Below are 16404 nucleotides of genomic sequence, written 5' to 3'. Positions count from 1 at the left end.
GAATGTTTTGCAGGGCTAAATATTGGATTACAATTGAAAACTGAGTTCAGGAAGACCTGACTTCAAATCCTGCCTCAGATATTTAATAGTTGTATGACCTGTCACTTAACCTCAGTTTTCTCACCTGTAAAATAGGGATAATAATAGCCTTTACCTAATTGGATTGTTGTAAGTAGCAAATGAGATCAACTATATAAAGTGTTTTCCAAGCCTTAAAGTGCTAGATCACTGTTAGCTATTGTTTTCTAAAGAACATCAAAACCTATAAAAAGACTGGGTCTCTGTGGATTGAGATTTTTCATATCTGAGTTATATTCAGTAGTATATTGGAAGTTTCTAAGGTATTGTGAACTGGGCCAACTTCAGTCAATCCCATGGTAATTTTGGTATCATTATGGAAGGAAATAAAACAGTATGTTTAGACATATTATAGAAAGGATACACAAAAAGGGTACAGCACTCAGTTTAGGTAGATATGACCTTGGTTGGTCTTGAATGGTCTAGTCATCAGGGCAGGGTGTGGTGACTCTCACAGCATTGATATATCCATCAATTTTGAAGGCTCTGACTCCAGATAAGCCAGATTTTTTATGTCTGAGGAAGCCACAGCAATATATCCCAAGGCCTCTGGGAGGCATCATCAGTATCTGAGAAGCTTGAGCCATGTAGTCTCCTATGCCAGTCAGATCTTGGGAATGGCTTCCTTGTTTTTCAGGAAAAGAAACAGCCTAACCTACAAGGCACATGGGCAGGAGGAATCCTGATTGATATTAATCCTGTCACATAGGGGAAATCATGGCTGACAAAAAGGCGGTCATCAAAGTTTTGGTATGACCAATATCTACCATTATTCTCCCTTTTCCTTTAAACATGGCTTAGGCTAGATTTTCCCTAAAAGACAACAAAACCAGAACTTGATTTGCCCAGAGGTAAAGCAAGACTCAAACTGTGACCCCCTTCATGCAGCTTCCTAGTAGCTGTGACAAAATGGTGTTCTAGTCTCCTTGAAGCAAAATGGTCCCACCTCTGTGGGGTCAGTGCCCTTCCAACTTGATGTATTCTAGAAGACTATTTGAGTTCCCATACCGCAATCTGATGAACAGACCAAGTTCTATATGGAGACAAAGGGGACTGTGTCTATAGAAGCTAAGTGCTCATGTCTCCTTGTTGTTCATCCTTGTCATGTCTGGGATAAGTAGCCCTCTTTTTGTTAACTTTTCAGTGACCTGTGAATGCTTCATTTCATTCCTACATTCAATCTGAATTAATTCAGACCTACCCCTAACAAAAACCCCTACAGGTATAGATCCAGTCAATGATCCCAGTTTGGGTAGAGACTAGATCCAACTCCAGACTGTTTTGAGCATTAGAAGAGTCCTAAAGGTAGTGAGTTGGGCCTTGGCCCAGAATACTCTTGACAAGGTGATGGACAAAGACATAACTCCTGGAACTGTGCAGTGTTGGCTAGAGTAATTCTGTGTATTTTCTCTAGTGATAGATGCCACACAGAAAATAGAGTACATGTGAGGACTATTGTATGCAATTCTTTAAAGGTGTTATAGACATAACTTTATGTGGTCTATGTGTGTAGTGAACTTCATGTAACTCTACTATGTGATACTAGTCCAACTTCTACCTGCACATAACTCTCATAGGTAATGCTGTACAGTAGGTAGAAATCTGCATGTGGACTCCATATCTGTTGTGTTTTCATGTAACACTATGCTAGATATCTTGTATTTTGATCTGTCTTGCATAGTCTATCCATATGAACCCTACATTTGCACTCAGTATAATTTTCAGAAACTACAAATTCTTTCCGTGGAGTCAAAATGTGGTGTACATGTGCAGAAAGGATTAACACCAAAGGAATCTCAAAGCGTTCCTGTAGCCCTTTGAATCAACACTGAGACCTGCAGCAGAAATATGAGTAACATATTTGAACATAAAAATTTCAGAGTTGAAGGGAACTTAAAGCCATCTGTTATTCTAAACAAAACTAAACAAGAATCCTTTCTACATCATCCCTGATAAGTGGTCATCCAGCCTTTGAATGAAGATTTTTAATAAGGAGAGAAATATTACTTCCAAAGGCAGCCTACACCACTTTTAGAAAGCTTTAATCATTAGGACAATTTTCTTCACATAAAATCTAAATCTGCCTCTTCTTAACTTCCACTTATTTTTCATGATTTCCCCATCTGGGTCCAAACAGAACAAGTCTTCTTTGACAGCCTTTCAAATATTTGAGTACAGCCACCATATGTCCCCTGAGGCTTGAGACTCTTCACCATACTGGCTACCCTCTGAAAACTCTATTTTTTGTCAATGTCCTTCTCAATATGTGGTGGCCCAAACCAAATGTAGTATTCTAGATAGGGTCTGACCAAATCAGAGTACAGCAACACTCTTCTCCATCATGCCCCAGGTATCTTTTTATCATGGAAGATCACTTCAGCTCTGAAACTCATACCTCAGAAGAATCCTCTGCCTTTGTGACCCATCCTTCATATTGGAGGGTGGAAACCTGTTCCATTTAAGGATGGTGCTCAGATAAGCCATCTGTCTCTATCCCTGCAGTACTCTGGATTGCTTCATCATAACCTCCCTTCTTCCCACAACTTTTCACTTTCTTTTTATGTGTTATCTTTCCCATTAAAATGTAACCTCTTTGAGAGACTTTGACAGTCTTTCTTTTTGCCCATATTTGTATTCTCAGCACTTAGAACAGTGCTTGGCATATGATGAATAAATGCTTTGACTATCTACTTTTCAGCCCCAGTCTACACTCCTCTTACTACAGCCCATGATCTCATAAGTTTTCTTGGCTGCCATATCACAATGCTGACTCATATTGAGCATCCATATCTTAGCATTCCCTTGATCTGTCAGTCTAATAACACTATGAAAAATGACCTGTTCAATTTAAAGTCATGACAGTTCTTTATGGTTACTGCTTTTATTTCTTAATGTGTACTACTCATCATTTAATAACATGTTTAAGAATACTGCTAGGAATCAGACTGAAGATTATTAATCTGTAGTTTACAGATTCCATTCTCTCGTTTGAAAAAAAAAATCTGGACAGCATGCATTTACCCTTCTTCAGCCCCGCCTGGTGTCTGTAACCTTTCAGAGATCACTGACAGTATTTTAAACAATTCCATCTACAAGTTCTTTAATTTCCCTGGGACACAGTCACATTCTTCACTACCTAAACTCCTGACCCGGTTAAGATTTCCTCCTCAGATTTTTCAGATTCTTTTTATTCTTTGTTTTCACATTAAACCCCTTCTATTATTTTTAAAAGATATATTTCTTTCTGAAAACCTGGAAAGTGAAGAGATGTCTCTCAGGCAACTTTACCTTCTCTTCTCAGAGGAAGGCTAACCTGCTCCTTTAGCATAAATAAGCCACTGAACCTTGGGAAAATACAAACATTACACACTCTGTGACTGCAAAATTCTCCCTGCTGTTCAGGGACTTGAATGCCGAACCCAACTTTCGAGAAGCCTGGAGAAAAAGGTGGCATTTACAATAAAGTCTATTTACAATGGATTATAACCATTCCTTTGTTAACCAGGATTGACACAAGTCTCCTTTCTGTTCGTGTGCCTTTTAATAAACCTGTTCTGTGTCTGATAGCCTGATACTTGTAGGGAAACTGTAGCTACCTAGTTGAGAACATGAAACAAGCCAAATTCAGGTATTCCTAGAACCTGAACTATGGAAAAAATTGAGTCATTATTGAATTATTACGAAGAACTTTTTAAGATTGAAGCCCACTCTGTGAGAGTTCCAAGTAAGTGCCAGTTCTGAGTCATGGTTTACAATTCATCTGGTCTTTTCTACATTTTGCTAGATTTTATTCTGCCTCAGGCCACTTGCAGTCAGGATGCTACAGAAGACCCACTGATCCTTTCCTATGCTACATTTTATTTGGAACAATTTTAAATCTCAAAATCTTTTACATTGTTTTTGAGAAGAACAAAACTGGTGTGCTTTGACCAACTTTCTGCCCTTTGATGTTTAAGCAGGTTCTTTAGTGAAGGAGGTGACTTAGTGTCAATATTTCCAGAATTTCTTCCCTGTGAGTGGCAGTAATGTCAGCACCTGGGCTAGTATCCTCTTTGGATTAAGAAAGACTTTGATCTTTGCCCAGGCTTATTTGAAACATGGTTAGAGACCAAAGTGAAGGCATTCTAGTTAACCAGTATTCTGTTCTCTTCTATTTTTCCTGCTATTTTAAAATTTTTATTTTATTTTATTTTTATTCTAAATTTAACAAACACCAAATAGAATGAGCGTTTCTCTTCCTGCCATTTTAACATACACTTTTGAATAGGTTTCATATCTGTCCCAAAGGAAGGCTGGCCATTCTCTTTTAGTTGCCATGTAGACTTTTGTAAATTTTTGGCAACTAATGGAAATTAAAGTAAAATGGCAGAGGCAATAAACGTGAAGTTATATGGGAATTGAATGACTAGTAATATCCAGTGACAGTACTTGTTTTAGAAAATATATAGACAACTCACACAAGTAGAGAATGTTTATGACTTTAATAAATTTAGTCATTTTCCCTAGTGGAAAAATTCTTAGTGATGTCTCTAAGTATCAAATTTATTTGGGATTGTTATTTGCCAGCCAGAAGCAAAAGATTTGATTAGTATACTCTGTAGTATAATACCAAGATACACCTAAACAACTTGTCTGTTGTCAGCCCTACAGCTGAAAGGAATGACTTCTTTTTGTGCCTTCTCTAGTTCCTCAAAACTCACTTATCTAGAGCTGGGCCTGTAGCAACAAAAAGTTGTTGAGCTTCATGGTGTTTTGTGGGCCCTGGCACAGAATTTGTGAGAGCAATTTCCTTAAGGTAGAAAAGGAAGGGAAGGAGACAAGGAAGAAAGTGCCAGGCACCAAGTTAAGCACTTAACAAATATTATTCCATCTGATCTTCACAACAACCCTGCAAGTTAAGTGTTGTTATTACCCCCATTTTATACTTGGGGAAACAGAGGCAGAGACTAAGTGGTTCACTGAGAGTCACACAGCTAGTATCTAGGCCAAATATTAACTCAGGCCTTCTTTTTATTTATTTTTACTTTTTTAATTAATTTGTTTTCAGTTTTCTACAATCACTTCCACAAATCTTGGATTTTTCTCTCCCTCCCTCCCCCACCCCAAGACGGTATGCAATCTTATATAGGTTCTACACATACATTCTTATTAAATACATTTTTCATCTTAGTCATGTCGCAGAGAAGAATTAAAATGAATGGGAGAAACCATCAAAATCAAACAATACATAATACAAGAGAAAATGGTCTGCTTCATTCTGCAATCCAATTCCATCGTTCTTTCTCTGGATGTGGAAGGCATTTTGCCTCAAGAGTCCATTGGGAGTGCTGTGAAGGGCTGTCTACCAGAAAAATTCCTCACACACTGGTTGTTGTTGTATACAAAGTTCTCCTGGACTCAGGTCTTCTTGACTCCAAGCCCAGCACACTATCCACTGTACCACTTAACTGCCTCAAGAAGAAAAATTGCCCAAAGCGTGGGGCTTTGGAAAGGTTGTTTCTAAAATTGTCACTGCTTTAGGACAATGTTACTGTCCAGGAAGGAGTAGGCACTTCAGAGTTTCCCCTTTTGGCTTATCCTTGCCCAAGCACATCTCCTTGAACCCTACTGTTCCCGCTGAAAACAACCTCGCCCAGATCTCTGAGATAATAGCTGAGTTAGGGAGAAATAGAGAGTGAAAACTATCACTGGAGTCTTTTTCCAATGGGGGAAAAATGAGAATGTGAAGATTATAGATATCTTGACCTTATATGGTCTTTTTATTTTTCTTAGAAAATTCCAAATTGTTTTCTGGAACAGTCTTCCTAAAGACAAATGTTATCACCTTTGTCAATCTAGTGGACATGAGGCAGGGAAAGGAGGAGTAATATAGGTCCTCCTATGTGCCAGGTACTCCACTTAGTGTTCTATGAATGTTAACTCATTTGATCTTCACAATAGCTCTGTGAGGTAGGTGCTTATTATCCCCATGTTACAGTTGAGGAAACTGAGGCAAACAAGTTAAGCAGTTTGCCTAAGGTCATATAGCTAGTAAGTGTCTGAAGCCAGATTTTAACTCAGGTCTTCCTGACTCTAGGTTTAGTGCTCTCTGCACTGCACCACTACTGAGTTATTTTCATTTGCAGTTAATTTATTATTCATTTGAAGCCTCTTTACTCTTATGGTTGTTAATAGTATGCATTTCTTGTTTAGTAAACTGTATCAGTTGATCACTTGCCCACTGGAAAAATAGCTTTATACATATGTGTGTGTATGTGCACATGCGCGTTTGTGTGTATGTGATATATAGATATATATATACACACATATATATGTGTATATATGTATGTATGTATACATTTGTATCCCTTACCCATATATCTTGAATATCAGGCTTCTTTCACAGATATTATTCTAACAGCAATGATCTTAATAACCTAAATTGTCTGTATCTTTTACAAACATTTCCACCCTTTTGGTTAAGAATTGTTCCTCTCTCTGTAGTTCTAAATGTACCTCCTTCCATTTGCTTCTGTTTTTTTATGATGTAACTTAACCTTTTGGAGCTGTCTGTATATGGTACAAAATGTTCATCTTAACCTATTTTCTGTCAAACTTCCTTCCCATTTTCCCTGTATTACGTCCCCTAGTAATATGTATTCTAAGCTATGTTGGGTCTTGGTTTTGATATATTCCATCCATCTATATTTTTTAACTAATTTCAAAGTTTTATCCATTACTGCTTTATAATATAGTTTGATATCTATAATATAGTTTGAGATGCCATGTTCCCTTTGTTTCTACTCTTCCCCCCACTTTTTTCCTTGAAATTCTAGACTCTTTGGTGCTTTAAGTGAATTTTGTAATTATTTTATCCAGTGTTTTCTAGATCATAGATTTAGAACTGAAAGGAACAACATGACTAACCCCATAGTAATTTATTTGGCAAAACACCAAATCTATAAATTAGTCCAGGTCATATAATCATTTTTATTATGTTGGCCCAGCCCAACCAAGAGCAAGTCTATGCCTCTAGTTACTTAACCCTTCCTTTATTTCTGTAGTTGTGTTTATATAAATCCCTAGCTGTTTTGGTAAATAAACACTTAAATATTTTATCTGTTTCTTAATTATTTTGAGCAGAATTTTTCTGTATTGTTTTTGTTACTATTTTATGGAAATGTTAATAATTTTTCTGAATTTCTTTTATACCCTGCCACTTTACTGCAAGTTATTAATCAGTTCAATTAGTTTTTAACTAATTTTCTGGGGTTTTCTAAGTAAACTATCACATCATCTGCAAATTGGGATGTTTATCTCCTCTTTACTGATATTCATGCCTTTCTTTTTCTTATTATTAGAACTAGCATGTACAAAATTATCACAAAAATAGTGGGGAAGGAATTTCTTGGCTTACCCATCATGTTTATTTGAAAAGGTCCTTGTATTTTTCCATTGCAAATAATGCTAGCTCTTGATTTTAGATGTATATCTTTATCATATTAAAGTCTTTCCATGCTTTTTAGTAATTTTTACAAAAATGAATGTTCCTGTTTCTAATAATATAATCATGAGCCACACTCTCATTAATCTTCTTGCTTTTCACCTCTATTTTCTCCTAACCAAATTATTCTCATGTTATCATGTCCCAATACAAATTTCAAACAATTTCCCTTGCTTATCTTCAGATAATTCAAAATTTTGCTTTTGTATAAGTAAGAAAGTTATTCCATTCTTCTATTTGGTCATTCAAATAGAATGCTGCCAGTGTGTTTGGGGTGAGGGGAGGAGAACAAAGTAGAGATAGTAGGAAGTTTAAAGACAGACCATTCTCTTCTATTTTACCAGTTGTGAAACCAAGGGCAAAGCAAATTGTTTCTTCATCTGTAAAATAAGATAGAAGGAAGGTATATAGAGTAAAGAACTTCTAAGATCTATCTCAGCCCTGATATTCTGTGATTGAATAATGAACAAAAGACTTGATCACAGAGCTGATAATGTAATTGAGGAGGTACCACTCCCATGAAAAGATGACAGAGCAAGATATAGTGGAATCATTACATGATACAGGGAAAGTAGGTTCTAAAATCAGCCTAATATCAGAATCCAGTCAAAATTATCTTTTCACTAGAATACCTTAAATTGCCCATAAAGTTCAATATATTATTGTAGCCATCAAAGGAGATCCTGGGGGTCATGGAGGGAAGGAGAAAGAGAAACATGTTGGAGAAGATGGGGGAAAATGAAGGAGCCTCCTCTAGACAGCCACACTGACCTGCCAACTTCCCTTACTTACATTGATCCAACATTGTCAGAAACGATTCATCTTAGAGACCTGCTGAAGATGTGGGAGTGGAGATTGGCACTGTCCATTCAGGAAGAGGTGCTGAATTGAGCTACCACCTCCCTTGACTCCACAAGCCCTGCCATTGCTGTGATTTGTCCTAAATGCTTGTGAAGAGAAGGGGCAAGGTCAACATAATATACTAAAGACCCATTCCCTGGCAGCACTATTGAAGGCACTATTTTCTTCTGTGTGCAGTATTTCTCTCTCGCATATAAAGCTTATATGTTAAATGCAGATATAATGCTATACCTCTGTATAGCAATTGGCCAGGAACTAAAGTTTCTTTTTCTTTTTGTGTTCTCCCTTGTCTCTTTTTAATGCAGTTCAGTCCTGTGTGTGTAGCCTGCTTCTTTTAATGGCCTCTCCTATTCTCAGAAAAAGATGTCTGTGAGTCAGTTCATATGTATTAGGTTTTCACAATATCCAGCCCTGTCCTAGGCATAGGTGGGGGTGGGGGTGGGAAAGACAGAAGGCTTGACCTCTGCCTTCAAAGAGCTCATGGTTTCTTTAGTTGGAAAGACAAGATTGGTGCACTTAAGCAAAGAATAATATAACAGTATGAGATCAAATGCTAGATTATGTGGTTCAAAATTGTGAATGCAGCAGAACTCCACAGGAGTGACGAAGAAGAAGAGAAATGTAGACTGAAATCATTTGGGGATAGCATATCACCTTGTGGTTTCCTTCATTGTGTGGGAAGGAGGCAGAAGTAGAACAAGCATTTATTAAGTACATGCCACGTGCCAGCACTGTGCTAAGCACTTTACAAATACTGTCTCATTTGATCCTCACAATAACCATGGGAGGTAAGTATTATTATTATCCCTACTTTACAGATGGGGAAACAGAGGCAGATAGAGGTTAAGTGACTTGCGAATGGTCACACAGCTAGTAAGTATCTTAATCCATATTTGAACTCAGGTTTTCTTGACTTCAGGTGAAGCTTTCTATCCCCTGTAGCATCTAGCTATATACTACCTTAAGAACTACCCCTAGAAGTTTCCTATAAAATGTAACCAACCAAGGGCCATGCCAGCACCACCCAAACACACAGACACAGACACAGACACAGACACACACACACACACACACAGAGTTTAATATTGAGTGAACAACGCAGGGTGTGAGTTCTATGGTTGTAAAGTACCATGGAATCTTTCAGAAGCCAAAGCTGTTTTGGGGTGAACTCTCACTTCATCTAGTGACTAGCACCACCACAAGCAAGTCTCTTCTTGACCAGGTCATGAAATGATCATCTTCTAACCTGCTTGTATCAGAATAATGATGTCATAGTTATAAAATTTAAATCTAATGTACTCGTTAACACAGTAGGCATAAATGTTGAACCCTTCTAGTCTGGTTTTTTACAAACACCCTATCTATTGTAAACATTAAAAGTCTCCTCTTCATTATAGAAATAGGTAGACCTGCTCCAGCATGTGGTGCTGCCCCTGTTATGTGTATGTAAGTTGTTCCTCCCACAGTACAACTACCCTGTCAAAGAGAAGATGAAAGAGAAAGCAAATAAAGAATCAAAAAGTCAGAGATAATGGCATGGCCTTTATTCTTTTTTGATTAAATATTTTTTGTAGCATGTTAAATAAAAAGCTGAACAAAGACAAAAACACAATGTAAGATGGACCATGCAGAAGAGCTAGGTCCCGCTCTGATCTTATAGGGCTGAACAACACATGGGCCCCTCCCTGGGCTGGTAATGCTTCAGATTTCAGCTGCCTTACATCAGCTCAGAGTGCTACCCCAGTGGGGACATTTGGGAGCAAGCACGACAGTTATCCTCTGTGCCTTTTGAAGACCAGCGTATGCTGGAGGCAGATAGACTCACGGAGTGTAGCACTAGCAAGGAGGACTCCCATGGGCACAAATAGGCCATAGCAACCAGATTCAGATTGGTTCCCTTGAGCTTATAATGTTGACATTGCAGGGAGAGGGGTCACATGAGTTGTTTTCTCTTCAGCATTCTGACTGAGATAAACCTGTTAAAGGCAGCTTAATACCAGTGGACTAGGAATGTGTGGTGCCTGTGGCTAGAACAGTATCTGAACAATTTGTAGCTCCCCTTTAAGTCATCTGACTGCAGGGAAAGCACCTGCTCTAGGGTCAGGCCATACTGGATCACCTTGATTGCTGCTGCTGCTGTTGTTCAGTTGTTTCAGTCCTGCACAACTCTTCCTGGTCTCATTTGGGGTTTTCTTGGTACAGATACTGGAGTGGTTAGCCATTTCCTTCTCCATGATCACCTCAGTCGCCTCCAGCCAAACCCTGTCTGATGGATGTCACCTCAGCAATCTAAGGCTCACTGGCTGCTCAGGGAGCACAATCTGATAAAGCCACTTCTCTTTGCTGGTATTTAGTGCTTAATCCTTAGTGATTTTTTTTTCTTTATTGCATATATAACTCTAGTGTCAAATAGGCTGATTTCCAGCACCTCGGTTTTTAAATAATCTTTGCTATTTTGCTGCTCTTTAATCTGTCAAATCATTTGGCCTTCCAGATAGCAGAAATGCTGTAAAACTTAGATAAACTTGCTAGAGAAATTAGCTGTGAGGTGCTACTGAATTCTAAGGACCTGCATCCTACAAATATACTTGCTGTTCCCCCACTGTGTAATCTTTGATTGAATATGGCTTCCAGAGAAATGGAATTTTTATGATACCAGCACAGCCATGAAGATAAGCATTTGTACTTTGGGGTAGATTAATTTGTTGGAAAGAAATGTAGGTGTGGTTAATAAAACCAGTTAGGTTAGTTAGTTTGTGAATTACTGTGCACATGTATATGTCTAATATTTATTAAGGGGGGAGACAGGATTAAAAAACAAAACAATGTTCAACCATGTAAAGATGGAAAAAATATTCTTAATGAGCTGTACAGTCAAAGTCTAGCTTCTTAAGTAGCTGAGTTAAGCGAATGACAAAGAGGAATAATCATGTCCCTTTCTTCAGAGTGTCCTTTATAAAATTTTTCTGGTAGGGATGCATCAGATTAGCTAGGATATATTTACCAATTCCCTTCTAACATAACTGATTTGTAGCTATCAATATTATTTATCTAGATGGTAATCACCTAACTTACACCTAAATTTTTTTTAACAAAACAAAAAAATTTGTAACAGATCCTATTTCCTTCTTTCTTTTTTATTTTAAAGACTTCTTAATTATCCTCTATTGCATTGTTAGAAAATGAGAGATTGTATGAGGGGAAAAAAGAGTACTATGGCCAAATTTAAGTTACCTCCTTTAAAAAAAAAAAAAAAGCATAAGACAGTTTTTCTGTCCATTCATTGGGAATACAAATGGTATCTCTTCCCCCAGACCTTTACAAGCATGAAATTGGCTAGAGGATGGAAAGTTTAGTATTTGTACCTGATAAAAACCAAAGGAGTCTTGTGTGAAGAAGAGAAGTAGTGCCAGCAATATCACTACACCATCTCTAAAGTTCAAATGAAGCTGCCTCCCTGAGCCTGATCCAGACTAGCACTCTATATGGATAAATTTTCCTGTAAACAATTCCCAAGTCTTTGGTTTGTTCCTTAAATAAAGATTTTTTTGGTGGCACACAGGGTGGGTTTTTCTTCTGAATGACAGAGATAATTGTGTTGGAAATAAAGTGGTCTCCTTGACACTGTGAGAATAAAACATGTGAAAGAATTTCTAATAAAAAGATCAGCTCCACCATAGGATTAGAATTACAATGAGCTCAGTTTTCATCCCTTAGAAAACTCCATGGCATTCCAGTGCTTGGGGTGGTATTCATATCCTGCCTGGGACTTTGGAGAGAGGTTATATATCCAATGGGCTACACAATTTGTAATCATCGTATATGGAAATGTGCCAATGGCAAGGCCTGTCTAATGAGAGGCAGCACAGTCTAGGGGAGAAAACACTGGACTTCGATTCAGAAACCTTGGTTTCTGATCCTAACTCTGTTATTTACCAGTTGTCGTGGTATAGCAGGAAGAGCGTTAGATTTCAATCATTTAGTCAAAAAGTATTTATAAAGACATATTATGTTCCAGGCACTGTTCTAAGGTACAAAGAATGAAATAAATCTTACAAAGACCTTACATTCTAATGAAGATAAGTAATATTTTAAAAATAGAATAAGCACAAAGTGTGAATGTATCTGTGTGTGTGTGTGTGTGTGTATATATAGTATATAATACACATATTATGTACATGCATATTGCAAAGAAATTAAGTACAGGGTAGTTGGGAGGAAGGGCACTATCCATTGGGCAGATCAGGAAAGGTTTAATGAAGAAGGTAGTGTCTGAGCTCCAAGTTAAAGAAAAAGAAGACTTCTGAGAGGTAAGGAATAAGTATATTCCAGGCATGGGCCAGCAAAAAGGCACCAGAACTGAATATAGAGTGTCAAGAAATAGTAGGTCAGTTTGGCTAGATTGCAGAGTGAGTGTATCCAGTAAGGCTGGTAAGTAAGTTGGGGTCAGGTTGTGTAGGGTTAATCTAAACAGAAGCATTTCTGTTTCATTCTAATGGCAATAAAAAGTTCCTGGAGTTGATTGAGTAGGGCAGTCCCATGATCAGATGTGTGCTTAAAGAAGATTACTTGTTCAGTAATGTGTAGAATGGACTAGAGTCAAGAGATTTGATGAGGTGCCCAATTAGGCAACTATATAGTAATCTAGATAAGAGGTTGTGAGGACCTGAACTAAAGATGTATTTGTATGAGTGGAGAGAAGCAGTTGAGTGTGAGATGTTGTGAAAGTAGAAATGGTAAGATTTGGCAACTGATTAGATAAGGGGGGAGGAGGGTAGTGACAGGGAGAAATTGAGCATACTCCCAGGGTTATGAACCTGGAAGACTGAAAGGCTGGTGGTGCCTTTGACAGAAATAAAGAAGTTTAGAAGAGGGGAGGGTTAATGGGGGAAAGATAATGAGTACAAACTTAAGCATGTTAAGTTTAAAATGGCTCTGGGATATCTAGTTTGAAATGTCCAGTAGGCAATGTGTAATGTGAGACTGGAGCTGCATATGTTTATCTGGAAGTTTTCTGCATAGATATGATGGTTAAACTTATAAAGCTGATGAGGCTACTGACAGAGTATAGAGGGAGAAAAAATGACCCAGGGCAAAACTTTAGGAACACTCGCGGTTATGAAGATTGATATGAATTTAAAAACCAGCACAGGAGACTGAGAAAGAATAGCCAGACAGGTAGGAGAGAACCAGGAGTGAGTAATGTCACAAAAACTGAAAGAGGAAAGAGTGTTCAGAAGGAGAGGGTGGTCAACAGTGTCAAATGCAGCAGACAGATCAGGAAGGACTGGAAATGAGAAAAGAACACCAGATTTGGCAAATGAGACATCTTTAGTAATATTAAAGAGAGCAGTTTGAAGAGAGTGATGAGCTTAAAAGCCATATTGCAAAGGCCTGAGGAATGAGTGAGAAGAGAGAAAGTGGAGGTAGCCAGTGTAGATAGCTTTTTCTTCTTTTGTTAAAATATATTTATTTCATTAAATATTTCTCAGTTATATGTAAAGAAAATTTAAACATTCATTTTTCAAACTTTTGAGTTTCAAATTCTCTTCTTCCCATCCCTCTGTCACTTGAGGAGGCAAGCAATATTTATATCAATTATAGATGTGAAGCCATGCAAAACACATTTTTACATTAGCCATGTTGCAAAAGAAAAAATAAAGTATGTTTCAGTCTGCATTCTGAGTTCATCAGTTTTTCTGGTAGTAGATAGCATTTTTCATTATGGGTCCTTTGGAGTTTGGCAGCTTTTTCAGCAAGTTTTGCTGAGAAAGGGCCTTCATATTTGAGGAGAGTAGGAAAGAAACCAGTTATAGGAAGAAGTTGAAGACTCAAGAGAAAATGCAGATTGTTGAGGGTGTTGTCTGCTGGATGGGAAGGGATGAAAGAGGATCAGGTTCATATGTAAGGGCATAGCCTTGGCTTGAAGGACCATCTGTTTGTTCAAGACTGAGGAAAAAGAGGAGAAAGTTGAAGGTAATGGCAATGGAGATGAAAATAATGGGAAAAGAGGGAGTGCATGACAAATAGCCTTGATTTTTTTCAATAAAGTAAGAGACAAGGTCCTCATCTAAGGAGGTGTTATGAGGGTGGGGTGGAGGAACCCTAAGGAGGGAAGAAAAGGTTTGGAAAAGTTTCTGTGAGGAGTTAGGGAATCAATTAGGAATGAATAAAAAGAATGCCTTGCTTCAGTGAGGTCCTAGAAGAGGTTGGAAAACACAAATCTGAAGTATACCCAGTCAGGTTGGGAAATTTTTTTCTAACTTCATTCAACAGTTCATGAATAGAAGCAAAGGAGGCAAATGGTGGGAGTAATCAAGGACTGAGATTTAGCAAGAAAAGAGTAATGATAAAACAGAGGAGCAAGGAATTCGAGAGTAGAGGATAGGGTAGAGATGAAATTATTAAATACTGAGTTAAGGATATCTACTTTGAATATGTCCAGTTGGCAATATGTGATGTGAGACTGAAGCTTGGGGGAGGTGGAGGAAGGAAAAGAGGGCAGGGTGAAACTAGAGCAGAAGTAATGACCCGAGAAAACACTGAAAGGTGGAGGAAATGGGAGTTTGGATGGGGTGGAAGTTCAGATGTAAGGGGAGGTAAAGCCCAGGTAGAAGGAGGAGGAGAGGAGAAAGAGGTCAGATAGAGAATATCAAAGTTTCTAGTTACAGAAGTGGAAATGCTTCTGAGTGATGGCAGGTTCGAGTGTTTTACCATCTTTGTATGTTGCTAAAATGGAATAAAGGAGGAGTGCTTGAGGAGGCTGAAGAAACTGGAGATTTGGGAGTTGGAAGAAGTATCAACATGACAATCTTTCTCATATAGAAACAGGAGAAGTATTGTGAGCTGGATGATAGACTCCTTGAGAAAGAGAGGAGGCATGACCTGAGGGTCACATCACTGTAGCATGCAACAGACAGCCACCGTAAATCTGATGAGATGAGAGTCAGCTGAAGGGCATAAGAACAATATGAGGAGGGAACAAGAGACATTATACCCTTAAAAGACTGTTGCACAGAGAACACTTGTGTATATCTTTTTTTTTTTTTATTTTGTAATGTTTAACAATCACTGCTATACAATTGCGATTTTATCCCTCCCCACCTACTCCCCACTACCCCCCTCCCTCCCCACGACTGCATACAATTCTGTATAGATTCTACATATACTTTCCTATTGAGTATATTTTCACTATAGTCATGCTATGTAGTCGGACTAAGATAAATGAAAGAAATCGTATAACAAATCAGAACATGATACACAAACACATACACATACACAAACATGATCTGCTACAATATGTGAGTGACTTCCATATTTCTCTCTCTGAGTGTGGCAGGCATTTTGCCTTGAGATCCTTCATTGGGAACTTGTGTATATCTTAAAGGACTGGAAAATAAGTTATAAGATATATAATATATAATAAGTTATAGTCAGAAGGGACCTGAAAAATAGACCATCTATCCACTCCAGCTCCCTCACTTTACAGATTAGAAAACAGAGGCCCAGAGAAGTAAAGTGACTTGCTTGAAGTCATACATGTAGTAAGGAGATGTGGGTTATTATTATGAATTTGTTCCCTAATCCAGAGTCAATGGTCTTTTTAAGAGAGAAGGGCCATCTTTTATGATCTTAAAATTTTCTGTTGAGACCTATAATGTCTAAAACTTCATATTTATCTTATGTATATTAGTTTATACATTTTCATTATTTCAGACAAGCTAATGTACAACATTAGGAAGACCAAAAGACTCTTATAATACACATTTAGGGCCTGGGAGAGTTAGAAGTCCCTCCCATAGCGTTCTGTTATTTGCATATTAGAAGTATAGATTTGCCTTGAAAGGTAAGAAAAACCTTGAAATTGTGTGGGAAGGCTCAGGTCCCTACATAAATCAATTACTCAGAGGCCTCTCAAAATGATGACAGAAAAGAGATTTATTCGATTCTCGAGAATCTGGACAATCCTACAGCAGTTCACC

General features: G+C 37.9%; 1 protein-coding gene across 9 annotated transcripts in view; it reads left to right on the top strand.

Annotated features, from left to right (window-relative positions):
• KIAA1328 (KIAA1328 ortholog) overlaps nucleotides 1-16404 on the top strand; it is a 477491-nt gene that overhangs the window by 458448 nt on the left and 2639 nt on the right. Inside the window, exon 10 of one of the 9 annotated variants that reach the window (XM_072599339.1) lies at nucleotides 11737-11825. The exons of the other annotated variants lie outside the window; for them this stretch is intronic. Within the exon in view, the coding sequence (XP_072455440.1) occupies nucleotides 11737-11752 (16 nt within the window). The 3' untranslated portion in view covers nucleotides 11753-11825. Of the gene's footprint in view, nucleotides 1-11736; nucleotides 11826-16404 lie in introns of those variants that run through there. 9 annotated transcript variants of the gene reach the window in all.

Source organism: Notamacropus eugenii, chromosome 4, assembly GCF_028372415.1.
Source record: "Notamacropus eugenii isolate mMacEug1 chromosome 4, mMacEug1.pri_v2, whole genome shotgun sequence".
Lineage (NCBI taxonomy): Eukaryota > Metazoa > Chordata > Mammalia > Diprotodontia > Macropodidae > Notamacropus > Notamacropus eugenii.
This window is presented reverse-complemented; position numbering and strand designations above follow the sequence as displayed.